The sequence below is a fragment of the Corvus cornix genome, chromosome 1A (assembly GCF_000738735.6).
Source record: "Corvus cornix cornix isolate S_Up_H32 chromosome 1A, ASM73873v5, whole genome shotgun sequence".
Classification (NCBI taxonomy): domain Eukaryota; kingdom Metazoa; phylum Chordata; class Aves; order Passeriformes; family Corvidae; genus Corvus; species Corvus cornix.
The window spans coordinates 29,474,955-29,491,552 of NC_047057.1; the positions used below are offsets into that span (position 1 = coordinate 29,474,955).

General features: G+C 38.7%; 1 protein-coding gene across 2 annotated transcripts in view; it reads right to left on the reverse strand.

Moving 5' to 3' along the window:
* Positions 1 to 16,598, reverse strand: part of NELL2 (neural EGFL like 2) — a 140,264-nt gene that overhangs the window by 31,098 nt on the left and 92,568 nt on the right. For both annotated transcript variants that reach the window (XM_039571111.1, XM_039571112.1), the window contains exons 14-15: positions 9,246 to 9,368; positions 6,653 to 6,748 (exon numbers count right to left, since the gene is read on the reverse strand). In XM_039571111.1, the coding sequence (XP_039427045.1) occupies positions 6,653 to 6,748; positions 9,246 to 9,368 (219 nt within the window). The remainder of the gene's footprint in view (positions 1 to 6,652; positions 6,749 to 9,245; positions 9,369 to 16,598) is intronic.

Here is a 16,598-nt window from a genome sequence, read left to right on the forward strand (position 1 = left end):
GTGTTCAGGTATTGTTCTGGTATTGGTTAAAAAAACCCGCAGTGTGGATCATGAATAGTTAGTTATTGGATTATAAGTAAAAATAAATTAGTTGGCATTCCATAATTGGGTAGGTTGGACTTTAAAAGGCCTTGGAAGTTATAACTTGGGGCCATTTTCACCTTGTTAACTCAGAGGCACATTCTGTGAAGCTGTATTATAGATAAGAAATAATAAACATTTGAGTCCGAAGATAAACCCTGTGTCTCCTGCATTTCGATCCTAACTTGGAGTAAAAGAACTCACTAAACAGAGGCAAAGAAGAAAAGAAACAAAACAGAGAAAATGAATACCTGAGTTGCTCAGAAAGTTTTGACTGTGATACTCTCACAGCTTACTGATAGTGTAGCCAAGAATTCTTAAGAATTCTGCCAAAAGTAATTTTGCTTCTTAAAGCCTTTATTCAACACTCTGTAGGCTTCAAATACCATTTGTGTCACAGCTTTACCTTCAGAGCCTACCTGGCCACAAGATGATTGTGGTTGTTTTAACTGAACACAAGGGATCAAGACCTTAAATGGATGCAGTTTTCTTGTCATGCTAAAAATACTAAAACACTTCATTTTTGCAAACTGCGCTAAGTTAACAAGCTTTCTGGTTACTTTGACAAAGTCTTCTTTTTCTATACCAATAAAATATTTTTTCTAATAACTGGGAAATCACAATGAGAAGACTTGTTCAAGCTTTCTTTGGAATAGGAATAACAATAGCCTTTAATAACCTGAAGTCTGCTATTATTATGGTCAGTGCACATGAACAAATTAATTTGGACTTGCTGAAATGAGCAATAGTCATTCATGCTAATTATTTAGCTTATACAGAAAGTAGCACAAAACTGACAAGATCTGATCTATAATAATTATTTAGCAAAATCATTTGTCTGAGTTGTATTTCAGTATTTTGAACTACAAATGTTGCAAGAATTTGATTCAGCAACATCCCGTGAGGGGAAGTTTACCATATGTGGAGAACAAAAAATTAAAAATGCAGAGAAGATCCAAATAATGTATTTTCCTTGGCACCGACTGTTTCTGATAAGAGCTCAGGTAAGACAGGGTCATCTCACCATCATCCATCACTCACCATTTTTTTCCATAAACTCAGTTAGATCTTTAATTAAGCCAAATGTTAGTAATAACGTATGGTTGAATTAATGGAGAATCTGTAAGCTAAAATTTTTTTCAGTCGTTGCTTTCAAAGGTACACAGCTTTGTCTGCCAGTTTATTTTCAGCAGTTTTAACATAGATTGTTTGGTAACAGGTGGACATGATTCCTGCAATAACCAAGGACAATTCATTAGCAGGAAATTCAAACAGCAGCAAACCATCCAAAAACTTGCAGCCAACCTGTTAACAAAAACTACATCAAAACACTACCAGTAGCAAAACTCTACTTTTGGATCTAATGCATAATTAAAGCTGTCTAAAATACTCAAAGCACAGATCAAGTGTGGAAACTCAGAAAAAGAAGCTGACAAGCCGCAAAAATGCAGTAATCTTGTATGCATACACTAGCAGATATACATATATAGTAGGAGAAGAAATCCACTCTTAAAGCTCTGTTACTGAATTAAAGGAGAGTTGAAGTAACATCAAGCAAATCTAACAAAGCCATCCGGTTCTGAATTCTAAAATATAACATTCTTCAAATACAATTTAAGACAGCATTTAAAAATGCCAATTGAAGAATTCGTAATATTGCAATTAAACAAGACAGTATTAAGTCAAGTATTTTGAAAAAGTTTACCAGGCACAAATACTTTTAGATTTGCTTTGTAGTCTCATCTCTACACTGCAGAAAGCTGCTCTACTTGGTGAACGCTGGTGTGCCTTTTAAGGCTTCAAAAATTTTTAATATAGAAACCCCACCTCCCTAAGCCAATGAATGCATCCCCGCCATTAATAAGGTCTCGACCCATATCCTTTGGGAGGAGACATAGAAACTCTCCCACTCATTTTTGTGACTTGATGAGTTTTAGTCTAATTTTTATGGCTTCATACCAATTTTTTAAAAAGGTGGTGTAGGTCGATATATCTGCACATGATTCTTCCATCTGCTGCCACATTCCACTGGTCCATTTCCACATGGCACAGGCCATGATTAATCTAGAAGGCTCCCAACAGATCATTTGCAGGTGTTGTAACAGCTCTGGGCTTTGTTAACTGCAAGACACTCCACAGCAAATACATCACACTGAAACAGCCGACCAGCAATAACAGTTGATTCTTCCTCTTATGTTTCCAACAGAGATGTGGCTCCTAATGACACCCCACAAGCACCATTTTGGAAGCAAAAAATTTTATGAAACCATCATTACTTACACAGGACTTCTCTTTGCAAAAGCTGCACTGAGTTTAGGCTGCATAGGCAGGACCTAAGCATGGACAGCATCATCCCTCTCAGGCTTTGGGAGAAATATAGATACTGATTGAGTAAACAAAGATGGGTTTTGGAAAGGAAATTCAAAACAGTGAGGTACTCAATGCCTTCTTCACTTTGGTCTTTATAGGTAAGATTTCAGGTGTCCCACATCACCAAGACCAGTGGAAAATCTACCCATGGTGGAGAAGGATCAATATCTAAATAAATTGGAAAAAACCACAGGTCAATCAAACCTGATTGGATGCACCCAGGAATGTTGAGGAAACTGGCTGATGTCACTTGAGGCCAACCTCAATTGTCTTTGAAAGGTCATGGTGACTGAAAGAAGCTCCTCAGAAATTGAAGAAAGCAAATGTCCCTCCAATCTTCAGAAAAGGCAAGGATCCAGGGAACAACAGATTAGTCAGCCTCACCTCCACCCCTGGGAAGATGATGGTATCCTCCAAACAGATTAAGGACAAGAAAATAATTTGAAACAGTCAGCACCCATTTATGAAGAGGTAATCATGCCTGACCAACCTGATAGCCTTCTAAAGTAAGATGACTAGGTTTGGTGAATGGGAGAAGAGCAGTACACATGTTGGTTATCTTAGTAAGGTTTTTGATACTCGCATAACATCCTGAGACAAGCTAAAATGTGCAGGGTAAATAAATGGGCCGTGAGATGGACTGAAAACCTTCTGAGTGCCTAGTGTCAGAGAGCTCTGATCAGCTGTATGACATCCATTTGGAGACTAGTCACTTATCAACACACACCTGGGTAAACATCAGGTACTGAGCCAGGACTGCTTAACATCTGGACAGTAAGGCAGAGACCACCCTCATCATGTTTTCAGATGACACGAAATTTGGAGAAGTTGCTACATAAGGCAGTTTTACTGACATTCAGTAGGACCTCAACAGGCTGGAGAAATGGGCCACTGGGAATATCACCAAGTTCAGAGGGAAATGCAACAACTATTAAGAATCCTACAACTATTAAGAAACAACCTCAGGCACCAGTAGGACAGTGGAAAAGTTACTTGACAGAAAACGACCTGGAGATGCTGGTGGACATGAGATGAACATGAGGCAGCATTATGCACTTGTAGCAAAGGTGGCCAACAGCCTCCCGAGTTGCAATAGGAAGAGTATTGCCAGCAGGTCAAGGGACATGATCCTGCCCCCCTATTCCATGCTGCTGGGATCCTATCTGGAGTGCTGGATCTTGTTCTGTATTCCCCAGTACATGGAGCAAATCCAGTGCAGTGCTGTGAAGATGATTAATAGAGCAGAGCATCTGTCATACCAGGAGAGGCTAACAGAGCTGAGATGTTCAGCCTGGAAATGAAAAGGCTGAGGGGAAACTTATCAATGTGTATAAATACCTAACAGTGTTGAAGGAAGCTAGAAACTCCCAGTCATGTCCAGCAAAGGGACTAGGGGCATGGAAAATTTCATGTGAACATAATGAAAATAAATTTTTTTGTACTCTGAGGGTGATTGAACACTGGAATTGGCTGCCCTGAGAATTTGTGGAGCCTCCAACCCTGAAAACACTCCAAATCCAACTGGGCACAGTCCTGAGAAGCCAGCTGTATTTGACCCTGCTCTGAGCAGGGGGATTAGACAAGATGATCTCCAGAGGTCCCTTCCAACCTTGTCCTTTCTCTTCTATGATTCTGAGAAATTATTTAAACAGAACTCTTAAACCACCTTTGACAGAAGGAAACAGTAAGAACTGATGATTGCATTTTCTAGGTTATTGCTGGGGTGTGGATTCAATCTCCTGTAATTAATTCATAGGTTCAGCAGCTGCTTACAATGTCTACATAACCGTAGACATTTTATTTTAAATTAAAAATGCCAAGATTCTTCAATAAGCAGTTTTTAAATATGTGTAGCATAAACAGAAATAAGAAATGTGCAATTTTAAAATAGATTTGGCACCTTTACATCAATTGCCCTCCTTCTCTGTATGTGATAGCAACAGAAGATATCTGCCTAGAGAAGATTGCATCACCTTTGTAGATATAGAGACTGTTCAAAGGGAAGCTTCCAGCATAAATTATTTGTAGTACGAACATCTTGAAACATTTCAAGCCTAATGAGAAGCAAACTCTGCTGCATTCACTACAAGTGAATGTGTACTGTTTGAAGCTCCAGTTTTCTTTAATGGCTGTATACAGCACCATTTTTCTGACAGTGCAGTCTCAGAAAAAATCAGCTATTACTCTTTACCAACCAGATAGTTCTTCCATTTGCCACTCTGACAGTATTTCAGACTGTACGTTTCAAAGCCACGCAGAAGTAGATGACAATCCTTCTCTGCATATTAGTATCCACATGAGGTGACCAGACCTGTACTCCTGTGGCTGACCTCTAGCATTATTTATTTCTACAGTAGGAAAAAAATATCATGTTCAACAGAAGTTAAACAGGACAGCTGGTCTTCCCCTCAGAAAACTGACCTATGAAATTGGTTTGGGGCTGGCACATTGGCTCCAAATCATAACACTATCACCAGCTATGTGTTATCAGGTCACCACCATGCTAACCTTATGTTAAACATTGAGATCAGGTATACAGAAAAGCGTAAGATGTAGTCCAAGGCTCTGCCTACCTCCCTATATGTTTCCTGAAGGGCAGGAAGGATGGGAAGTCAGAACAGCAGCTCAGACTCTTTTGAAGGACACTTGGGGCTGAATGCAGTTAATCTAACTTAAGTTATCTTAAGGTACTTGAATTTACTGGATTGGGGACTGAGTGTCCCTGGGTTGTCTGTCCTATAAAGAAGGGAGCACACACAGGACTTCCAGGATCAATTCTGAAAAGCCAGTAAGGTCTCTCTTTGATAGTGGCTATTAATATTGACTATAGGAGACTAAAGCAAATATGTTTCTAGTCTACACACTTCAGATAGGAGTGTAAAACTGCAAAAGACGATTACACACTTTAAAACTATCCATGTTATATTTAGTTGAGAACAGGAGAGTGGTTCGAGGAGCATATAAGACAACTGCTACTAAAATAAATTAACTGTTTTAATACTTGAGCATTATCTTAGCATACAATTTGTTCCAAGCAGTGTTACAAAGGAGAGACCTTGGTATCCTGTAGTATGGTATTTGCAGTCTGTGAAAGAGTGAGCAGTATTTGAAAACTTGCTCTTTTAACATTTTTTAAGAAATAGATGAGCAATTAGGATGCTGCTTTTCACACAGCACCCCTCATGGACTCTGTGGTAATACTTGCTCAAATACAGAAGAATGAAAACAACCACATTTCTCACCTCTCAAACAGACCAGATAATACAGAATTCAGACTGGTCTGTGTTTTTCATTAAACTGGATATGTTTACAAGTCAGATGAAAGCAATACTTGCTCAAATGACCTCCTTTCCACTCCTTGGAAGATTTATTGAAGGCAATATAGAACAGCAACAATAGTCAATCATAGGTGGCAGACTGCCCTTTTATTAGGCGTACAGAAGCCAATTAATCTAAGCGAGCTTTCTCCCTTTACCTCCTGGAGGCAAGTATGCTTAGAATGCATTTAAAAATTCTGCAGCAGTAACTAAAGGTGCTGAAGCTATTCATTTGAACTTTGAAAAATTATTTACAGGCACTTGAGATGCTAAGAATTAACGCTCTACATACTCTGCTGGGCAATATAATTTGATTAGATCCAAGACTTAAAAAATAAAGTTCTAAAACAAAGCCTTGTGGTACTGCCATCCTCAGGGGTAGTAGGGAGAGATAAAGGAATACTTGAGAAAGGAGGTAAAAGCAGTAGGAACACTGAAACCTGCCCTAACACTGAGTTAAGTAAGCTGGGTTATTCACAGGTCTTCAAATAAGGTTGTAAATGAAGGTGGGTTACTGGACCAGGAACACATACACAGCACAGAAGTAATCAGTTACTTGAATTTATTTCCAGATGTCAGATTATCTGTTATTTATATGAGACACCAAAGGTCATTTGAGGTGAAAAGCAAGTCCATAATAATCTTATTAATTATGAAACATCAAAACCCAAGATGTCTTAATTCATGTTCTAATTTTTGCAGTCCATGTGCTTCTAATTAGAATTGCTGTAATATATTCTCTTGGGAAGCATATAAGAAAAGTGAGTAATGTTTTAGTGGCAGCTTCCTCTTTCAGGGCACAAACTTAAATACTTCTTTATTCTTGGATTACTTCAAACATCCTTCTTGGATTATCTTCATCGTAAATTAAGTTATAATCTTACCAGTCTCACAGCTGGGCCCAGTGAAGCCTTGTGGGCAGGCACACACATTGGAAGCAATACAGGCTCCTCCGTTCCTACACCCATCTTTGCAAAATGCTGCAAAATGCAAAATCACAATATATGGGTACAAGAATTACACTTGGCAATCCCGCAAATGGACACAGTCCGCTAGCAGGCTGGCACAGAATGCCGTCCATGCAGCACCGAGTGCAGAGACTGCCTTCTCCTAAGGATAGAGGTCACAAAGAGATGGTTTATGGCCCCCCTGCCTCACTGGCCAGATGGGCTGACAAGCTACAGAAGGAGATTAGAGTAAATCATCTGAAGACAACAGGTCCCATATGTGCTCCTTTGCATGCACTGGGAAGAAGTGAAAGACAACATTTTCCCTTGGAACAGAATCTTCCTAGGGCAGTGCTGGTCTGTTCTGCTTCCCAAAGGCCTGAGCATAACAGGCACAACTGAATATTAAACTGTCTGGCTACCTCAGCCCTTTATTAAGTAATTTAATAGAAACAATAAAAATACTAATTTTGTCTCAAGGTATCCTGAAGAACTTCAAAACTTTTAGCATTTACAGCTTAAAGTCAGTCCTTGGGTTTGCTCTTTGGCACGCTGCAGTCTGAGAATCTGCGCTTACATATTTTGGTGCAGCCTTCTCCACGAGTGTACACTTTAAAGAGCCATTTCTGTGGACTCAGAAATGCAACCAGCTCTGATTGAAAACCAGTAGCTGTTAGCTGCTCTAACTGCATCTGCAATATAGAATTGGAAATGCTCTGGCCAGAAGAAACTGTAGGTGAAACTAGGCAGATCGAAGTTATAACCAACACAAAGAGTTGTTTCGGGGCACTGGCCTAGCCCTGCACTTGTAACCAGCCAGAGATGCCAGGCTTTGGTTTGCAGCTGCTCTGTGTAACAGCAACACTGATGAGGTCTTACGGCTCATCTGAGAGAAAACTGTCACAGATTTGAGCTATCCAGCTCTCAGTTTTGAGACACCAGCCTTGTGGTGTGAGACCATTGTCACTGAGACATCCAAGTTTCCTGATCCAGGAGTACACGGTGCACAGGAGTGCAGCTGGCAGCGCAGTGCATGAAAAGCTGCCAAAGGCACGGGGGCAAGAGGCGTATCCAGGTGTCTTTGAAGGATACTGGCACCCAAGCCAGGGCTGCAGAGAAGTGCATTTCTCAGATTTCAATACACAGGCTTAGAGCCTTCTCCTGCATACTGTCTTCTCAGTATTGAGGAGGGAGGGAGGGAGGGGATGCACTTTTCTTTCACAGTGGAGCCAGGTGCCCTCTGAAATGTCAGATCTGCAGTCAGAGCTCTTATTCAGAAGAGATGAACACAGTGCTGTAGGGTTATGCACCTTCTCTTTGACCCAAAGAAACCTCAATCACCTCTTTGTAGCTGACTCACCTCCAGTAGATGATTTTGGGACTACTCCCAAGCACAGAAAAGGACTGAGCTGTGCAGACAGAGCTCTCTTCTGACAGGAGATGCTTTGGGTTTGAACCTCATCAGGATAAGACTTTCTTCTCATTCCCCAGAGAAGAGAGCCCAACAAAAAAGGACATATTTGCTGACATGTCTCCCTCTACCCATGCGTTTGACTGGAAGTGAACCAGGCTGCCATGTTTTACAAAGAACTTGTCTTTGGAATACATAGAAAAATTGTACTGTTAATCAGGTGATGAAATAGCTAGTGCTAAGACATTAATCGGACTTAGCAATTAAAGAAATTCTGTGTTGCTTAGATTTGGCAACACACAGCAGCAGAAGGCATCTATGTGACATTATCAGTGTTAACTCTGGACCCTTAGATTCTGACATCTCAGAGATCAAGAGCACCGAGGCACAACTTCAAGAAAGACTGGGTATGATATTGCTGCATCTGTCCCACTTCTCACATCTGAGCTCATTCCCCCACAGCTACACTGCTTTTATTTTCAAGCACTCTCTAAATCCAGTGCTCAGAGCTTGAGAACTTCCAAGAATTTGGGCCCAACTACCAAGTATCATTTCTTTTGATGCGAAATGCAACAGAAATAAAAGCAGCATTGTACCTGTGGGAAAACATCTTTCTAAGACTAGAAATTTAAGTTCTAATGTTTAGCATTGAATCAGAGTATTAGAAAACATGACACCTCACTTGTAGTGAAAGTTTTGTGTGTCCATGTCTATTGCTTTTCTCACTCACGATAAAAAGACATACCAAACAATTTTTAGTGCATCCAAGTAAAATAGGAGGTCATTGATCATGGACAATGTAAATCTGACAATATTTTCACAGACATAACTTTGTTGGTAACTGTAAGCTTCCTTGAATGGTATAGCATATATAGAAACTGCTGACACAAAAACCAAAACATAACAACTGCGAATTTTAGAGCCTACTATCTATGTATGCATCATCCTCAAATTACTGCAAACTGCCAAATGTAAAGTCAGTGTATATATGCCTGTGCAGATCATATAGGTGCAGGACTCAAGTGTGTAGCCTGGCTTTTTGTCTGTCTTGTTCAAGGCACATGACCAGAATTGCATCAGCTGTGACAGAGCATCTCATTCAGGTTTCCAGCAGCTTACCTTTGCAGATGGTACCATTTCCCGTGTAACCCGGCTTGCAGACGCAGTTGTGCCCACCCACAGTGTTGAAACAGAGTGCATTTTCATCACAGTTGTGCTGGTTTGTTACACATTCGTCATGCTCTGAAAAGGGAAACAAGAATGGGATGGTCCTGAATTTTTAAAACCACAACAAAATAAGAGCTTCATATAGGTTTCCACACTAAAAAGAGAGAAACACAGTAGTATTTACTGGCAATAGGGCTCGCTATGTGAACATGTAACCATGGGATAGCCAGGGTATCTATTTTTAGCACATACTAGTATGTGATAACTGCACTGCAGCATAATTCCACTTTCATTAACAGAGAGCCACCATCATTACACTTTCAATGTGGGCTACAGTGTTCTCATAAACATTTGCCAAAAAGCTGGCTAGCACGCTGAAAATCCATATGCTACTTCTACAGTATAATTTATTCATGCGGGTTTATTTTATGCGGGATTCTTAGAGTTTCCTTTGGAAAGCTGACTAATGGTGCGAGACGCACGCTCCAAACTGCAAAAGACATGGTTAGCAGAAGGCAGGTCTTCAAAGTGCAGCCCGTGTTTTCCCTCCCTTCAGCCCATACAAAGCGCTTTATTTAGATGAAATAAATAACCTGAACACAGAGGTTTGCCTGCTTTTCAAGGGACTTTTTATCATGGCATTTCCTAGCACTGGAGTGTGATGGATGAGACTCCTCAGTCTGGTGACTAGGACATACTAGGAAATATCCCTTTTGGGAATAAATTAACAGTCTGCAAAATGTGATTTTGTGCTGACTTGAAATGCACTACTTAATCTGAAAAAAAAAAAAAGGCATTGCTTAAGTGTTTAGTCTACAGAACATTTTAATGTTTTAGTTTGTGATTTTTAAGAAATGGTAAATGAATCTTAAAATACGATGCCCTAAAGTATAATTTCAAAATACATGAAAAGCTCTATTATTTTCAAAAGGCAATATCTTAGTCTGTAGGTGTCAAAATAAAATGCTTCCATCTTCTGGAAATATTCCTTGCATTTTTGTTAAATCAACAGTATTCGTCTATCCACATATAATTTCAGAGCCCTGAAATTTAAATTTCAGGAAAACCAGCTGTCTCGGGAACATAAAGACATTGAATTTTAATCAGCACACATGAACTAACCTGCATGTGAGGTTTTCACAGTTATCATTCTGCCCAGGTTTTAGCGAATTTTATTAGTGCAGCTTAGGTCAGTTCTGGCTATTTAGCACAGGTCTTAAATCTGGAATCAGATGCTCTTTCTTCCCCCATTTTGAGGGGAAAGACTGCTCTTTATAAATAATGTCTGCACATATCCCACAGAGTTGTCGAGAAAATTAATTTCTTAACATTTGCAAATCACTATGGAAATGTTCAACTTGCTGTTTCAATAGTGGCCATAAACTGTAGGAGTATAAACCTGGCAGAACGGCACATATCCAATCCATCAGTAGAGGTAAATTTTCCTCTAGTAATGGCAGGGACTTGTTTTAAATGGGGAAATATTCACCTCAATGTAGCTAATAAATTTTAAATGCTACACAATTTAGTTTTATTTTGGTGGGTTTGCTGTTTGTTCGGGATTTTAATAATATTAACCTCATATCCCTCTTCTAAACAAGGACTTATGTGTCTCTTGTATGACCAATCATGCTCTCCTCAACCCTCATTGGATGCAGTAGAGCACAGGCTGCAGGCCTCTGCCCTCCAGCATGAGATTTAATTACTTTGTTCTCAGCATGAATAACTAAAATTGTTATTGTTCACCAAATGATCCAGCCCCTCTAAAATCCATTTAATATTTGACTCTGACCTCCTAACATAGGGAAATCTCTTATGCTGGCTGAAACAATATTTATGTGAAACCACTCCATAATAGAAAAATAAAGACCATGCAAATTAGGTTAAAAAGTATAATCTGTATTGTAACAGTATCCTGGCTTTCTTATTTTGTGTTAATATTATGATACTAGTTAAATATGTTTTTTATTAAAATGTTAATTATATATTATCTTGTAATTTTTAAAAAACACACAAGAGGAAAATAACTATGGAAATGTGTGAAACATATTCAGCAGGCCAAAATATCTTGCAAAGCCATTATCTTGGTTTCTCAGAAGGAAGGGTCCCTACAACAATACATCACACTGGTAAACTCAGCTTAAATAACTGAATTTGACAAATTAAGTATTATCCTCAAAGAGAAAGCATAGTCATCCATCCTATGCCTTAGGAATGCAGAAGCATCCCTGGCATGTACAGCAGCTCTTATCGAAGAAAAAGAATGTATTAGAGGACAGCAGGTGATCACAGACTGCCACAGCAAGAGGAAGGGCTCAGTGTGTGTGTCTGGAGCAGCTCTGAGAGCCCACTAAGGTTTGCAAGCCAAGAGCCTTGAAGACCATCTGCACAGATGTACGTCCTTTGTATAAAAAGATGACTGCCACACTTGAGTGTGCCTTCCTAACATTTACTTTTTTGGGGGTAAGAAAAACTACTGAGTCCTTCAAGATGGATTTTTTCTTAAAGCATGCAGTATCAGTAAAATTAACTTTCCATCAGCTAAATAACAGGACTTGGGTGCAAAGGCAATATGCCTGGTATTGCACTCTATGTAAGCTTTGGGGTTTCTTATCCTCCTGTAAGAAAGTTCATGGAGATGCTTCTCTAGAAACAGCCATCACTACTTCTTCTGTGGTTATATGCTCAAACTTTAGGTCTATTTTTATTGAAATCATGTATTAGTGACTCATGAAAAATTCATGGTCTCATAAATGATTCTTGAAGTTTACTTGTCGTTTTTAGGAGGAAAATGTTTCAGAGTTAGGAGGAAATTTGTGATTCAATTAAAGGAGAAGAGATTTTTAAATTATAGGAATGCAAAAAAAACCAGCAAAAAATGGATCAGTGTGTTTTACAATCCATCTAGATTTGTTTCTCTGTATCATCTGATCTTAGCTTCAATAACACAATTAAAACCATTTAAACATAGTGTTTCTTCATATTGCTTCTTACAGTGACACCTAACAGAGCAGACAGCTTACACTTCTTTCATGGACTGATTACATGGTAATCTACATGTGAAAAAATCCTGTACCTAAACCATGTCACTTCATCTACTCTTTCAGCACTTGGCACACTATCCACACCAATTTAAAGAGACCATCAGAAACAGGTTTTTCACTAGTAATAACAAGATAGACTGTTCAGCTTTATTAAAACAGAAATACTTCTTATTAATAAAAAGGGTGGTGTTCTGTTCACAATTCTTCATTAACTCATGCTTATCATTTTGGTTTCTTTTTTTAATCAAACACTTGGAAAGTCACCTTAAAAGAAAATGGAGAAAATTGCAGAACCTGAGTTGATCAATCTTAAACAACAAATCAGAAACTGCAGAAGCAGACAGGACCATGCATTACAAAAAAGCAAAAAAGCAATTTATAAAAGAATCATTGAAAGAGAACCTGCAATATGGTTTTTAAGTTCAAAAACCAGTTTAGAAACATTATTCGCTAATGGCAAAACTTTATTTCTCAAGGCCATATATTTCAAAAATCTTTAAAAATCATGTGACACATTTAATGGAAGTTCTATACTTATTCCACTGCACACCAAAATGAAGATGGGAACAGGCCAGGTACAATAGTATTACAGAGGCAAAGAAATAAAAATTATTTTTGCTTAGAAATTTTAATGATTAACCAACCTGAAATTGCATAAACATCTTGTAGAAAGACCAAATGCACTGGTTTCAATGATGACTTCTAAAGCTTTATTATCTGATATATCTAAATTCCATTTTGCACTGTTCAGGTCTTATGCTCAACAGTGTTAAAATTCATAAAATCTGTGTTCTGGGAACCAAATGAAGTTTTAAATACTCTATTTATATTGACTAAACTATCTCTGGAATGAGATCTTTCTAGATAGAGAAAAAAATTTTAACTCCAGAATTTGCTATTGCTCCATGGTAATAACAACAGTAACCGTAAGTGCATATGAATGTCTCATTAAGTAGTTCTTTTGCCAGAGACAACTTAAAAAGGCAAAAATTACGTGATGATGCAACTGATTTACTTAAGCATGTTTGTGTGTGCAAATACATAATATAATACACACAAATATATATATATACAAATATATATATACAAATACATACATACAAATATATATATAAATAGATATATACAAATATATATATACATACATACCTATATATAGGCACATACAGTAAAGGTGAAGAACTTTATTTTATTTTGGTTAATTTTGAAATACTATAGAATATTCCATATTGCTTGCTGGGGAAAAACTTTACTTCAGGAGGGTACCTAGGGTGAAGTACTGCACCCTACGAGGTGAGACTGATGGCATAAACTGATCAGGACCCACTAGATGCTGTAATGTATCTCAATGCAATGACAGCTGGGGATCTGTCTTACTAAATTTGTTATCTGTGCAGAGATTCTTGCTGAACTTAGTAAAATTTAACATGCTGACCACAAGGTGTGGCAGCTGCCTCCTCATTAGCACTTTGCAACGTAAGTCCCTGTCCTTCCTACTGTCTATTTTGTGATTAAAAATAAATGTATCGCATTTCCCACATGCATACTGCAAGCTTTCCCAGTATTTTCCTTGTATATGCAAATTCTTCAAAGGTCTAAGAAAAAAAATAAATAATCATAATCCAATCCAATAGCAAATAGGAATGATGACTGAGTTGCATCACTTACTTAGGGATAAAAATATTATGCTGGCAGTTTTCCTGAACCATCATTACCAACACTGGAAAATAAGAGCTGAGATCATGTTTAAGGTGCAGAAATGCATAAAACTTCCCAAAAATATAAATAAGATACATTCGTGCAATTGTAATCTTGTAATATGATGCAACAGCTATTCACTGCTGAGTGAAGAACTTGTGAACCAGGATGAAATTAAAATAATTTAAATAAAGAGAATGTATTAGGTAATTTTCCCTTTTGATCCCTCTGCATTCAAGAATTGAAATTACTTTGGCCTTCTGTCTCCTTCCCATTGATTTGGTACAGAACTACAGAACCATGGTGACCAGCTGACCATCTGATGTGGCAGTGAAAACAAATACAAGTTACTTGAATTATCAATGCCAACATACTTAAATGCCCACTTACAGTTGATCTTGACTACAAGGGGTTTTTTGCCCCACCTACAGTTCATGTACGAGACAAAAATTAGTAGCAATTACATGTGTAATACGGAAGACTTATTCCATTAAGATCATTGAGAAATGACAGATGGTTAATTTCTTTAAGACTTCACATTAACTCATTTAAACTCTAATTGGCAGTTAATTTAAGTCTCAGTATATGCACACTATTTTTAAAGAGCAAATGCTGTAAATTTATTGAACTATTTGCTGGAAGGTGTCCAAAGAAGGGCATTGAAACTGCTGAAGGGACCAGAGAACAAGTCTTATGAGGAGTGTCTGAGGGAATTGGAATTGTTTAGCCTGGAGAAAAGGAGGCCTGGGGAGGACCTTCTCTACAATTACCTGACAGGAGGTTGTAGACAGGTGAGGCCTCAGTCTCATCTCCAAAGTAACAGGCAATAGGAGAAGAGAAACTGACCTCAAGTTGTACCATGGGAGGTTTAGATTAGATATTAGGAAAATATTCCTCACTGTAAGGGCTGTCAAGCACTGGAACAGGCTGCCCAGTGAAGTGTTTGAGTAACCATCCCTGGAGGTATTTAAAAGACATGCATGTATATGTGGCATGTAGGGACATAGTTCAGTGGTGGACTTGCCAGTGCTGGGTTGGACTTGATGATCTTAAAGGTCTTTTCCAACCTAAAGGAGTCTATGATTTTATATTTTCCATGTATTTATGTTAAAATTTTTGATTGATATTCCCGAATTTATTTTTTCTATAGCTATTTCTTAATTTAAAAGCAAACAGAACCTGTGTTTTAATTACTCATAGAGTTACCATAACACTGTTTACTCTGAGTTAATGCTCAAGTCATTAATCATTAATGACCACCAGCATCTGTCTTCAGTTCAAAGCTGGGGACACCAAAAGCCAGGTCTACAGGAGTTTGTTCCCTGCTAGTCCTGTTACTTGATTAATTTTTATCTTCATCCACTCCCATATATCCATGCTGTTCTTGGTCCTCATTTTCTAATTCTTTCTTCAGTGCAGTCATAAATGACAATTTCTGTAAAGCAGCTGCTTGCTCCCTCCCCCAGCAGGATCAGGGAGAGAATCAGAAGGGCAAAAGCCCAAAACTCATGGTTTGAGATAAAGACAGTTTAATAGGGAAAGCAAAGGCTACACACACAAGCAGAGCAAAACAAAGAATTAATTCACTGCTTTGCAATGCCAAGCAGGTGTTCAGCCAGCTCCAGGAGAGCAGGGGCCCATCACATGTAGTGGTTACTGGAGAAGTCAAACTCCATCACTCCAAATGTCCCCCTCCCTCCTCCTTCCCCCACCATATATACTGAGCATGATGTCACATGGTCTGGAATCTCCCTTTGGTCAGTTTGGGTCACCTGTCCAGGCTGTGGCTCCTCCCAACCTCCCAGGCACCCCCAGTCTCCTCCCCAGTGTGTCAGTAAGAAAGCAGGATGGCCATGGCTCTGTGTAAGCCCTGCTCAGCAAGAACAGAAACATCTCTGTATAATCAACCCTGTGTTCAGCACAAATCCAAAACACAGCCACTTACTAGCACTGTGAAGACAATTAACTCGGCCGCAGCCAAACCCAGCACACCTATGTTCAGAACTTTCCTACTTTTTTCTTTTAATTATGTAGAAAATAAAAATAGCTCTGGCATGTGCATATTCTATTCTCAAGGTCTGTTTTAGAGATCATCCTGCTTTCTGAGATGCTGTTTCTGTTGGCAATAGCTTAGTCCATTGTTGTTCTTCAGGGAGAACAGCTGCCATTAACTCATCCAGATCTCTTTTCTCTCTTCCAGCTATTAGCTTATATACTTATTCTGTATTTGGTCTTAATATAATAAAAAAGGAAAAATAATGCAACAGTAAGGAAACCTTAGGAAGAAAATCCACTTGGGGATACATCCAAAATCCAGTGTTCCTTTTCACATCCATATGAAAAAAACAAAGCTCCAGAACTGCATCCTAGTTATACTACTAGGAAGACATAAAAGGGAATCTATATTACTGGTGATTACTGATGTAGGATTAAAAGTAACTGAAAAAACAAGCAGTCACTCTCCTCCCATCTGCCTGTGAGGCCAGGAGGGTTCTGGAGAAAGCTCCAAGTTGGCTGCAGCTCTGACAAGACTCAAAACAGATGCAGACTGAGCTGAACTTTT